This window comes from Hylobates moloch, unplaced genomic scaffold (assembly GCF_009828535.3).
Source record: "Hylobates moloch isolate HMO894 unplaced genomic scaffold, HMol_V3 SCAFFOLD_9, whole genome shotgun sequence".
Taxonomy (NCBI): domain Eukaryota; kingdom Metazoa; phylum Chordata; class Mammalia; order Primates; family Hylobatidae; genus Hylobates; species Hylobates moloch.
Window position 1 is genome coordinate 19,146,472 of NW_026652284.1, and position 13,095 is coordinate 19,159,566.

The 13,095-nt window shown below is 51.4% G+C and overlaps 1 protein-coding gene across 1 annotated transcript; it reads right to left on the reverse strand.

Annotated features, from left to right (window-relative positions):
- Positions 1-2,654: 2,654 nt before the first annotated feature.
- DDOST (dolichyl-diphosphooligosaccharide--protein glycosyltransferase non-catalytic subunit) lies at positions 2,655-13,095 on the reverse strand. The gene is made up of 11 exons (XM_032759164.2): positions 12,864-13,095; positions 12,548-12,658; positions 6,960-7,046; positions 6,531-6,634; positions 6,295-6,389; positions 5,476-5,569; positions 5,085-5,233; positions 4,493-4,640; positions 3,701-3,821; positions 3,471-3,577; positions 2,655-3,378 (listed from the first exon to the last, which is right to left on the reverse strand). Exons 1-11 carry the CDS (start codon positions 13,066-13,068, stop codon positions 3,229-3,231), a joined length of 1,371 nt encoding a protein of 456 aa, XP_032615055.1. The 5' UTR covers positions 13,069-13,095; the 3' UTR covers positions 2,655-3,228.

Here is a 13,095-nt window from a genome sequence, read left to right on the forward strand (position 1 = left end):
TGGCTCTTGGACATATGGTTTGGCCTCCAACCCTGACTGTAGGAGATCCAAAAGGGGAAGTGGCGCCCCAGAATTCCCTTAAAACCGAGAAGGTAGCTCTGGTGTCAAGGAGAAATGTGATAGAGCATCTGTCTACTGTTAATGAGACCCTGGGCTCCTGAGTGGTGATGATTTGTGTCGGGAGAGGAGTCCCAAGGCCCCGTCAATCTTCGATGGCCAGACCTAGGAGGTTGGGTGTAGAGCTGGAGGCTGGCCCAGCTCCCCTTCGGGGGCCGGGGCAGTCTACGACCCAGTGGCCAGACAGGTGGCATTTGAGGCATGGCTTGTTGGGGGGCCTGGGATTTGGGCACTGCCGGGCCCAATGTCCTTCCTTACCACACTTGAAATAGGGCCCAGGAGGCTCGCGTTTCTTACCACACTTGAAACAGGGCCCAGGAGGCTCGCGTTTAAGTGGGTGGCTAGATGACGATTTGTAGCCACGCGACCCAGGCGTTGGTCGAGAAGAGGCTTGCAAAGCTTGGGCTAGCATTTGGTACTTTTGTTTCTTTGCTTTTTCGTCTCGGTTGTGATAAACTTTAAACGCCGTTGCTAGAATTTTGGTCTGGGGGGTAAAAGGGCCTCTATCAAGCTTTTTAAATTTGCTCCTAATGTCGGGATAGCTTTGGGCAAAAAAATGGGACATGAGCTGTCTGCCATCTGGGGCTTCAGGATCTATGTTAGTATATTGTTGGAGTGCCTTTGTAAGGAGATCAAGAAAGGCTGAGGGGTTTTCATGTTTTTCTTGTACTATTTCGTGGAGCTTTTCAAAATTGACAGCCTTTTGTGCTGCCCTACGTATCCCGGCTACTAGGCAGGTGGCAAAATGGTCTCGGGAGACAATTCCGTTTTGGGTGTTATAGTCCCAATTAGGCTCTTGCTTGGGCACCGCCTGCGCCCCCAATGATAGGACTGGGGTTGTTTGATGGACCTCATCTGCATATGCGCGAGCCTGTTCCCAGACCCGCCAGCGTTCTTCAAGGAGAAGGGAATTAGAGAGAATCATATATATGTCATGGAAAGTGAGACTATAGGCTTGAAGGATGTATTGGAATTCTTTGATATAGGAGGCAGAGTTGGAAGTGTAGGAGCCTAAGCGCTTTTCGATTTGGTATAGATCAGCCATGGAAAAGGGAACGTGTACTCGGACGATGCCTTCAACTCCTGCTACTTCTTGAAGTGGGGCGAGGATGGGGTGGTGGGATCTTGAACCAGTGGTGGGAGGGCTGAGCAGCGGAGAGGAGGGAGCTGGAGAGGTTGCAGAGGAAGGGGAAGAAAGGTCGGGGTAAGTGGTAAGGGGCGGGGCCGCCACTGGCCGGGCAGCGGCCGGAGGGTGGGGCTGAGGGTGGTGATATGGCGGAGATTCGTCAGCGGGGTCAACGTCTGGGGCGGAAGGAGGAGCTGCGGCAAGGAGGTGTTGGGGCTTGCAGTGGAGGCAGAGGTTAGGCTTGTCCCATAAGAGGAAGAAGCCATGAACATACGGGATCTCTACCCATTTTCCTGTTCGCTCGCAGTAGTTGTACAGATCTTGGAGAAGATTGAGATCAAGGAACCCATAAGTGGGCCACCTATTTTGGTTATCTAGGGGATAGGTAGGCCAATTTTGTGTGCAAAATGTTATTAGGCGCCTAGGTTTAAGGTCCGCAGCAAGACCAAGAGTTGATAGATTATTTAAGAGACATTGTAATGGAGAGTCGGCCGGCAGGGATGCAGAGCCTCCCATTATGAGGCGGGGAGATTTTTATGGCAAGCGGCTGGGTAGGGCATCCCGTCAGCCGATTGCCACGTTAAGAATCAGGTCCTTTGAGTCGATCATCACCGAAACGAAAGGACTGATAGGCCTTTGAGAGGCCGAGGGCCATGGGTCACCTGGTACCAGGGTTTTTGAGATAAGAGAGGAAGGAGACTCAGGCTGAGGAGGCGAGGAGGGGAGAAAACTCTGTTCCCTGGGGGCCGAGGTCGACTTGGGCTCGCCAAGGTCTATTGCGGCCTTGAAGGCCGGGGGTGAGGTGATTTGGGTAGACCTCGGGGGATGAAAGAGGGGTGGGGCTTACCGAAATGAGGCCAGTGTTGGGCAGAGAGTTCGACGAACAGGAAAATGGGTGAGTGCTGGCCGGAGGTCTAGACTGAGCCTGGGAAGGGGATCGGGGTCCCACCTAAAGGTGGGGAATCCCAATCCGAGTCACGGCACCAAAATGAAGGGCGACAGGCTAGTCAGAGACGACACCGGTGGCAGCCAAGAGATCTTTATTGGAGGCTCAGCGTGCGGGGAGAGAGAGAGAGCTGCTGGGGCTGAGTATTTATGTCCTTTAGGGTGATGTCGTGATTGGTCGGAGGGCGGGACCTCGGGGCTAGCAGGAGGTGTTTCCTTTTGATTGGGTGCTTATTTGGCAGGCTGTGCTTGGTGGGTTTAGGGGGCACCAAGTGGAGGGGGAAGAATCCGGAAGCGATGCCTAAGATGGCGTCTTTGATTTATCCAACAGGAAGAACCATCATTTCACAGTTAGACAGTCCAGTCCTACGCAAAATTTCATGAAGCCACTTAGGATTTTGTATCCAGTCATCACCAAACAGCAACCCCCACCCACAGCTGTTAGCAAAGCAGGACGGGGGCCAGGTGAAGTTTGAGGGCAACGTCTCTCTTTATTTATTTATTTTTATTTTTGACGGAGTCTTGCACTGTTGCCCAGGCTGGAGTGCAGTGGAACGATCTCAGCTCACTGCAAGCTCCACCTCCTGGGTTCACGCCATTCTCCTGCCTCAGCCTCCCAACTAGCTGGGACTACAGGCGCCTGCCACCACACCTGGCTAATTTTTTGTACTTTTTAGTAGAGATGGGGTTTCACCGTGTTAGACAGGATGGTCTCAATCTCCTGACCTCGTGATCCGCCCACCTCGGCCTCCCAAAGTGCCGGGATTACAGGCGTGAGCCACCACGCCCGGCCACGTCTGTATTTTAGAAATGAGAGTGACTGCACATATGAAAAGTACCACTTAGCAATTCAAAGTGGAAAAACAACATAAAAATTATCCCAACTCCCACCCCTTGGCTCTCAGTGTTGCATCTCCCGCAGAGGTAAAGTTGTGCCATTTTCCCACGGCTTTAAACAAAGCAAAACAAAACTACCAATCCTAATAACCCCCCTCCCCTCCCCGTCTCCACGCTATGCAGAGTCCCAGGGCTCTGGCCCCTCAGTCGGACTTCTCCTTCTCCTTCATGTGCAAGAAGACGATGCTGAAGATGAAAAGCCCCAGCATCATGGAGAAGGCGCTGGCGTAGTAGGGGTAGGCCGAGGGGATGAAGCGCTCATACTGTGTGTGCTGGAGTGGCCGCACCGATACCTGCAGGAGGACAGAGGTGGCAGGACCTGGCCACTGCAGAGCCCAGGCAGGGCACGTGCTAGCTGAAATCAGGGGCTGTCACCTGTGCTTACCTGAGTGGAAGAGTACAGGTGTGTGTAGCCTAGCCGGTTGTAATCCACTTTAAACTGGAATACACCATACACATCGGGCAACTTGAACTGAACACTGTATTTGCCACCTGCGGAAGAACCAACAAGAATAACCAGGAGGGGTTTCCCAGAGCGTTTCCTGGTTGGGCATCGAGAGCAAGTGAGGCCTGGGGCCGTTTCTGGCAGCATCCTCGTGCAGGAACTACACTCACCTTTCTTCTTCAGGAAGGTCCTCACAAAAGGATCGATGCGGACGAACTCCAGCTGAATGTCATCGCCATCAAAGGGGACCCATTTGCCATTTGAGAGCTGCTGGATCACGATGCTGTACTCCTGAGATAAAAGGCCAGGTTAGCCAGGGCTGGCCATGACTGGAGGCGTTCCACCACCTGCAGGCAGAGCTGCACTTAATTCCCACCCGACGAACATGGCAGGAACGCCCAGGAGTTCAGAAGACCTGCAGATGCCCCTGCCACCCGGCCCTGATCGGTAACCAGTCTCTCTCCTCAGCAAAGTTAATCCCCCAACACAGCATCTCTGCCTCTTCTCTGAAGGCCCAAATTCCTTCATACAGTATTCATGGCCCATCAAAGTCTGGACCCAAACCACCCTCCTGCCCCGGCATGTGCCAGGCACTTTGAAGCATTCACGCTTCCATATTCGCTTTCTCTTGCCTAACAAATTCATCCTAATGACCTAACCAAAACGTCGTTTCTCTTATTAAGTCCAACTTCCTGGGCAGAGTTAATCAGTGAAGCCCCTCCCACTGGTGCCCCCCACAGCAAATACACACACCTCTTCAAAAGAAGTGCTCCTATTAGGACATCAATTTTCATGCCAGGCTCTGCATCTAACCTGGCATGCTTGCTTAGGTGTAGGGATTAACTTACTCATCTTTATTTATGCCCTTTAGGCCAGCACAGAAGTGTTCAATAAGTGCTTCTGAGCTAAGCTCAGTCAGCTTGGCAAACCCTTTGGGCCCTCCCACCCCAAGCATCTCTTACCACTAGGTCAGTGACAGTGTAGGCATTGGGTGGGGCTGTCTCGCCCACTCGATGATGGGACACGGGCCCCACACGGAGGACACCCTCCTCCTTGAACACCCAGCGGGAGAGGGCCACAGCTAGTTCATAGTTGCCTGTCTGGGAATACCTGCAGGAGGGAAACAGGAGAAGCTTGGGCACCAGAGCCACCTTTCCAGTGGTGCCTGATGGGCAGGACCACTCATGTCCACCATGACAGTGCCCTAGCGAAGTTCTGCCTGTAGGCCTTGGGCACCTAGGGACTCATGGTTAAAGGGAACGCAGGAAAAAAAAAGATATGGGTGGTTGGGTGTCAATTGCATAACAAATACACAAATTTCTAAAAGGAACAGTGGAGGTTAGGGATCTCTAGATAAGTCACCACTACCTTAAAAAATTGGAAGTGCCAATACCAGCAATATAGCAATAAAGCCCTGAAATAATCTGACAGCACCTGAAACACTCATCCTCTGACACTTTTAGCTGAAAGCTGTCTCCTTTCCCTTCTGAGTCCTCACCATATACACAGACCGCACCACCCGGATCCCCAGCCCCTAAGCCTCCCAGCAGCTACCTCTGGGAGCCGGGCGCCGCCTTCTGCACTGCCGAGTTGAAAAAGGAGTCGCTGAAGAAGTCGAGGGAGCCGCTGAAGATGACGCGGGCATTGTTCCTGGCCTGGAGCCCAGCAATGAGGAGGGTGTTCTTCCCCACTGCATGTGGATACTGGGAACAAAACCAGGCTGTGACCCAAGCAGTTCCAACTAAGGGAAAAGTTGCCACGCCTCCCGAGCAAGAGGATAGCAGGCCAGACCCAAACGACCCTGGCCCTACCTGAAGGGGGAGCCTGAGACCACACAGCTTCCGCCCATGCCCCACCCCACCAACTTGTCATTTCCTCCGCCTCAGCCAAATGTGCTGTTCTGCTTCATTCTTATTTCGAAGCCTCAAGGTTGTGAAGCCCTTACCTGGGTGATAGGCTTGTCCGGGAAGAAGGAGTAAGAGGTGGAAGAGCCCGTCAGGATGTCCAGCACCAAAGGGTTATCAGGATCGGCCACCATCCTGCAGCAGGATGAGAGCAGCCCAGCACTGGCCCCAGGAACTCAGCCCAAGGACATGGGATCCTCAAGAGCCAGTTCTTCCCAGGAATGAATCCTTTTTTCTTAATTGCCAACCACTTAGCTCTTGTCTTGATATAACAATGGAGTTTGACTTGTTTTTGTTTTTGTTTTTCAGACAAACCTCGCTCTGCCACCTGGGCTGGAGTGCAGTGGCACAACCTTGGCTCACGGCAACCTCCGCCTCCCGGGGTTCAAGCGATTCTCTTGCATCAGCCTCCCGAGTAGCTGGGACTGCAGGCACACGCCACCATGCCTAGCTAATTTTTGTATTTTTAGCAGAGATGGGGTTTCACCATGTTGGCCAGGCTAGTCTCAAACTCCTGACCTCAGGTGATCTGCCCATCTCAGCCTCCCAAAGTGCTGGGATTACAAGCATGAGCCACCGCGCTCAGCCAACTTTTTTTTTTTTTTTTTTTTTTTAAAAGAGAGGAGTTCTCACTGTGTTGCCCAGGCTGGTCTCAAACTCCTGGCCTCAAGAGATCCTCCTGCCTAGGCCTTTCCAAAGTGCTGGGATTACAGGTGTGAGCCACTGTACTGAGTCTTAATATAACAAATTAATCCCATCTATATACCCCTAAAGAATTACAATTTTGGCATGATTTCCCCAAAAAATTAAGTGACCCCTTCTTCCCCCAGGTTTCTGCTGTCCCCTCCCTGCTCACTCACCCAACACCTCGAAAGAGGATGGGATTTAGAGATGATTTCCCAACAATGGTTGGGGCCTTCAGCAGGTTCTCAGTGTCAGCCACGATGAGCGTATGCTGCAAAGAGTGGATGGAAAGGTGGGTGGTCAGGAAAAGGTTCCCCAAGCCAGGGAGAACCTCCTCACGCCCTCTTGGCTTTTGCCTAAGCAGAGCTTTGCCATATGTCCCTGAAACCTGGAAGGTGACAGGCCTGATTACCTGGCCAAGGTCTGAGATATCATAGTTGTGATGGTCAATGACAGCCGTTTTCTCCTCGTCAAACTCAATCCCGCACTCACTGCCCAGCTCTCGAAGAGGGTCACCTGCACAGACCCAAGAGACACTTGGTTGAGCCCTTACAGGGGGGCCTTGGGCCAAGTGTCCTGGCTTCCTTGTGACTCCCTCTCTGCCAGTGAGCCCCAGTGCCCTGCAGCTTCATCCAGCTGGGTTCAGCCCCAAATGGACCCCTGGACAGCAGTATGGTAATTCTGCCTCCAGGAGTCAGAATCTGAACTGATAAAACAGTTCCCTCACTAACTCCCCAGCTAAGGCCCACCCAGTGAATGCTAATTTGGCAGCTTCTGTTTGTAATGCTCTCCAACTCCCTGGAGAAGTGAAAAGCACCAGAACCTCCCAGGTCGGACTCACCAATGTCTGAGCTGGCAGCTACCAGCACACTGCCTCCACCGTCAATAAAGGCACTGATGGTCTCCACGTTGATGTTGCCTCCAAAATCTGAAAGCAGGCACCACAGTGACCCAGAGGTCTCCTCTCCCTGCTCCTCTGACACTGGCAGGGAGGGGACATGAAGGGCAGAGCAGCCACGATCACTCACAGAGCAGCACCCTCTAGGGGCCACAATGAGGGAGAGGCTTCCCGCACCACATCCCAGAACAGGCAAGGCCCCATCCTCCCAACGTGAAGACTCAAAATTATGGCTCAGAATTAGAAACTTCTGGAGGTTTGGAGGAAACAGTCAAACATCCACTAATTGCACTGGTCAAGTAAGCTGTACATATTTCAAGTCACATAGGAAATATGCATTTGGAAATGCCATACTGCCCATATTTCATCTCATCACCTGCACCTTTCACGCTAGTGATGCTGATCACTGGAGCCACTTTCCAGAGCCTGTCAATTCCACCCTGTCTAAATGGTCTGAGGAAGAGCACTTATGCATCTCCAGTGATGCCGTCACTTGACACTAGTACTCCCTGGTCTGGCATTAATCCAATTTCCCCTATTAATCCTACAGATTCTATCCATGACATCCACAACAGAGCCACCCAGTACACTGCTTTTAAAAAAGTGATCACCAAAAGGGCTCATTAATTTCCAACATTTGTAACTGTGAGATCCTATCCTTTTTTGGTCAATTAATTGGATCATGTGACTACTGCCATAAGCATCTAAAACGAGCACTGGGTGGGGCCATTTGAGGCTCCAGAGTCTCCCCAAAGTGTACTCTGATGTTCAACCTAAGGTAGTGGAGGCAGTGCTCAGTAATCCACTTATTCATTAAATGAGTAATTCTTGTGAGCCGAGAAGAAAAACAAAGTGGACAGTGTGGGAGGGGAGCTCTTGTGCCAAGGTTGTTTAAGGAAGACCTGCAAGTGGCATCTGAGAAGATGTAAGCGTGTGCCAGGCAGTCTGTGGGGTCAGAGGATTCCCAGCATAGTGAACACCAGGTGCAAAGTCCCCAAGGTGGGTGGGTACGGTCACCAGCAAGGGGCCCAGTGTGGCTTAGCTGGAGAGAAAGGAGTGAGCAGCAGGAGGTAAGGCGGGGTGAAGTGAGGGCCCAGGCTGCGCAGGGCTCCACACCACACGAGGGCCCTGCCGTGGGGAGCCGCTGGAGGATTCTGAGCAGGGGCCTGGCAGGATCTCATTCCTATTTTTGAAGGATGATCCTGGCGGCGGGGTAGAGACTAGGGTACGAGGGTGAGAGTGGCCATGGTGATGGGTTAGAAGGCCACTGTGAAAATCTAGGCAGTGAAGAGTGCTGAGCCGACCTTGGAGCAGCAACAGAGGGAGGCGCAGCAGGCCTCCACGCCTTCTGATGGCACAGCCGCAGGGCCTGCTGATGCTTCGACAGGGGCATTAGAAAAGCTCCAAGGAGTCTGGCTGAGCAACTGCGAGGATGGACATGCCAATTTCTGAGACTGGACAGAGAAGTGTGTCCAGTAGACCCTCAGTAGCAGGTGGAAATGACTTTGTAAAGATCTGAATATAAGAGCCCTGTTTTTTGAGGGGTAATCTTCAGCAGAAAACAAAAAGTGCCTTACCTGACCTTCAGGCATACGCAGAAGCTTCTGTATTCTCTACCTCTGCCTCTCATGCTACATTCAAAAAGCCATCTATCTACTCTCCTTCAGAGAGGTCAGGCAGTCTTAGACATTCCAAAAGCAGCCTATTGGCACAGTGCAGTGGTTTGCAATCTTGGCCGATTTTGCCCCTCAGAGTAATGTCTGGAGACATTTCTTCACTGTCACATAACAGAGAAGTGGCCACTGGCATTAATGGGCAGAGGCCCGGGGTGCTGTTAAACACCCTACAGTACACAGGACAGCCTCAACTATAAGAAAATTATCCAGTCTGAAACGTCAAGAGTGCACCTGTTGAGAAACTCTTGTAAAGTAGACAGAACACGGGCCTTGAAATTGAGACCACCTGGAGTTAAAACTAGGCAAATCCCTTCACCCTTCTGAACCCATTTCCCCATCTATAACAGGGATCCAGTTTTTCCCGGGTATAGAGGAAGCACTGAAAATTTCTTCCCTTGTAGACATGACTGCCAGTGACCTGGGAGCCTTCCAATGCCAGAGGGCAAAGAAGCCACTGGGGCATGGAGAGGGAAGCCAGGCCAGCACTCACACACCTGAGAGGGTGACAGTGACAGTGGTCATGGGACGAGGGCAGGGCCCTGGGAGCAGACACCAAACCCCTACCCTGAACCCTACCCTGCAGTCTCCTCCCAAGGAACGCTTGAGGATTTCCCACAGCAGCACCTTCCAGAGTGTGGAACCCACCCCACCAGAGGCAGAAAAGGCAGCAACACAAATGCGGGAAGCAGGCTTTAAATAACCTTGAATCTCAGAGACAGAAAGTTACTCCCCTTCCTTATTTTTCAAGCTTTCTCCATCAAAGAGAATGTCTTAGTTTGACACTAGTTGTTAGAACTTCTAATGCTTGCCAATCTCCTTTTTCAAGAGGGAACCTCAGGTTCAAAGCCTTCAGCAGGCAGCAGTATCTGGCTAGAACTTACGGGTGTTGTTTTTATTCTATTTATAGTTACCTTCTACGTACCAGTGGTAATTCTGGGCTCACTATTGGTTCCCTTTTAAAATGTTATTTTAGGTTTTCTTTTCTTTCCTTTTTTTTTTTTGAGACAGGGTCTTGCTCTGTCACGTAGGCTGGAGTGCAGTTGGCATGATCTCAGCTCACTGCAGCCTTGACCACCTAGGGTCAGCAATCCTCCCACCTCAGCTTCCCCAGTAGCTGGGACTACAGGCATGCGCCACCACGCCCGGCTAATTTTATTCATTTTTTTGTAGAGATGAGGTCTCACTATGTTGCCCAGGCTGGTCTCAAACTCCTGGACTCAAGTAGTCCTTCCGCCACCCAAAGTGATGGGATTACAGGGATAAGCTATCATACCTAGCCTTTTTTTAGCAGGTCAATTTGAAGAAAAATACTAGGTAGTTATTAGCATAGGAGATACATAACATGGTTAAAACCATGAAGGACGTGTGCAAATGACTAAAGTTTGGGAAACACTGTTTTACACTCTCTGCTGTTTCTCCCACCAACAGTATCCTCTCTCAGCCCTCTCCCAAGCAGTCTCATTCACTGCTTCTTTCCTTCCCACCTATACAAGCTGACAGTGCCTCCACTTCATCTTACATCCTGACACAGGGTTTGGTAATTCATTTCAGGTCTTTTATTTCCTCAAAAACAGACTGAAAGAACTCCTCCAGGGCAGACTCCCTATCCTTAAGATCTCACCCAGTCCACTGTAAGGTACCTATTTCAAAGTTTCAAACACAGCAAAAACTTGGCAAACACCAGTTACTGCACCGCAGCCTCCATTCACCTGCCCAGTCATCTGAAGATTTCAACTTATACCAATTTGGGGTGACATCTGCCTAACTAATCTTGCCTCCAAAAAGCCAATTCCAAAAGCACATGTTGCAAGGGAGTTGGGAGTGACACAGTAAGTAACAGAAGCCTAGGGAAAATACTTGAGGGACTTGGTGGAACTGAATCTCACATGAACTACAGAGAATAAAGAAGCCACGTCCCAGTTATTCAGGAGGCTGAGGAGGGAGGATCACTTGAGCCTGGGAGGTTGAGGCTGCAGTGAGCCATGATCGCACCACTGCACTCAGTCTGGGGGACAAAGCAAGACCCTGTCTCAAAAAAACAAGGCACCAATGAAGAACTTCCTAACCTTCATCAACTGAAGGGAGGAAGGCAGTCCTGTCTTACCCAAACAGGGACAACTTGAGTCTTTTAAGAAAAAGATAAACTGAAGCAAATAAAGAAGAGAATGACTAACATGCTCACCAAAAAAGTATGGCAAAAGAGAAATAGCCAAGGAGCTGGGGATGTTCAGTCTGGAGGAGAAACAACCGAATAAGCTATGATTATGTGAAGGCTATGCCTCCAAACAAGATAAACATTCTGTCTATTCTCTAAGGTGCTGGGGAGCATAAGAACAAGATAAGGCAGGAGACAATATTTGCTTAATATAAGAACTTCTTGGCCGGGCGCGGTGGCTCACGCCTGTAATCCCAGCACTTTGGGAGGCCGAGGCGGGTGGATCACGAGGTCAGGAGATCGAGACCACGGTGAAACCCCGTCTCTACTAAAAATACAAAAACTTAGCCAGGCGCGGTGGCGGGCGCCTGTAGTCCCAGCTACTCCGGAGGCTGAGGCAGGAGAATGGCGTGAATCTGGGAGGCGGAGCTTGCAGTGAGCTGAGATCGCGCCACTGCACTCCAGCCTAGGCGACAGAGCAACACTCCATCTCAAAAAAAAAAAAACTTCTTAACAGAATTGTTCAGTGGTGGAGTGGATTGCCTCGTAAAACAGGAATACTCAAGTATAAACTGGATAATCTGGCCAAGATACTCATTCTGTTAAACTACTAGCCCTCTGCAAGGCTGCTGGACATATCTATCCAGCCTCAAATGGGAGGAGGGGTGGGGTGGTAGATAATTGCTAAGGCTCTTTTTTCAGCCCGAGACCATGAATCTATCTGAATTCTTTTTTTTTATTTTATTTTTAAATTTTTGAGATGGAGTCTTGCTCTGTCGCCAGGCTGGAGTGCAGTGGCACAATCCCGGCTCACTGCAACCTCTGCCTCCCGGGTTCAAGCGATTCTCCTGCCTCAGCCTCCCGAGTAGCTGGGATTACAGGCGTGCGCCACTACGCCCAGCTAATTTTTGTACTTTTAATAGAGACGGGGTTTCACCATGTTGGCCAGGATGGTCTTGATCTCTTGACCTTGTTCAAATCTGGATTACAGGCGGACCAACTCCGCCGACCACTTTTTTTTTTTTTTTGCTCTGTCGCCCAGGCTGGAGTGCAGCGGCGCAATCTCGGCTCACTGCAAGCTCCGCCTCCCGGATTCACGCCATTCTCCTGCCTCAGCCTCTCCGAGTAGCTGGGACTACAGGCGCCCGCCACCATGCCCGGCTAATTTTTTTATTTTTTTTAGTAGAGACGGGGTTTCACCGTGGTCTCGATCTCCTGACCTTGTGATCCGCCCGCCTCGGCCTCCCAAAGTGCTGGGATTACAAGCGTGAGCCACCGCGCCCGGCCTGAATCTATCTGAATTCTTAAGATCAACTGCCACAATGCACAATGCCTCTTTATAGCAATCCATATTAATAACAGGCCATTTCCTCTTTCCACCCAGGCAAACCCAACCCAGGACCTTTCCATCTTTCTATCAGGCCCTTTACAGAGTAAACTCCCTTCTCAGTAGAGCAGCAGGGCCCTGGGTTCCATGGTCTGCAGCAACACTTGACTCCACAATCCTTAGCTGTGTCTTTTAGAAAGATGTCCCCTCCTAGGGTCAGGTCAGAAATGAGCATTTTCCTCATCTCCGTGGTAGCAGCGTCCAGGACTGGCAACCCATCCTGTGACCCAGGACATGCCCAAGAACCAGAAGAAAGCAATCCATCAGTCCCGGGTCTCGAATCCCAGTGCTAGGGGCGACGCGGAACCCTTACCTTCTACCGAAGGGGAGAAAATGATGAGATTGTCATAGAGGAATTCTCCATACTTTATGAGAGACAGGCTGGGGTCATCAGCGGTCTTGAATGTGAGCTCAAAGCCCCGGTCTGGACAAGAAAAAACAGGTAGTTGAGGAAGACGGGACGCAAAGGGAAACCCCTGCTGCAGACATCGCGGACCCGCACGCCAAGCGGCAGGCCAGACCCGGGCGGCCTGCTCCAGGAAAGGGAGTGGGAAGGAGAGTGGTCAATGCCCTCGATGCTGTACCAACCCCAGGCCCCCACACGCTCCCCCCTCGGACCCCGCTCTCACCCTTCAGGCTCCGGAAGAAAAGCGAATGAGTCTCCCGCACGTTGAGGTTGTCCAGCAGCACTAAGGTGCGGGGTCCGCTGGCGCAAACCGCGCCAAGCAAGGGCAGCAGCAACCAAAAGAGGGCCCAAGCCCGGGCCGCGGTGCTGGGCTCCATCTTCCTCCTCCTGCCGAAGAACCCAGCACCTGGACACCGGAAGTACCCCATCTACGGTAGCCCAATCGCGGCTCGGGG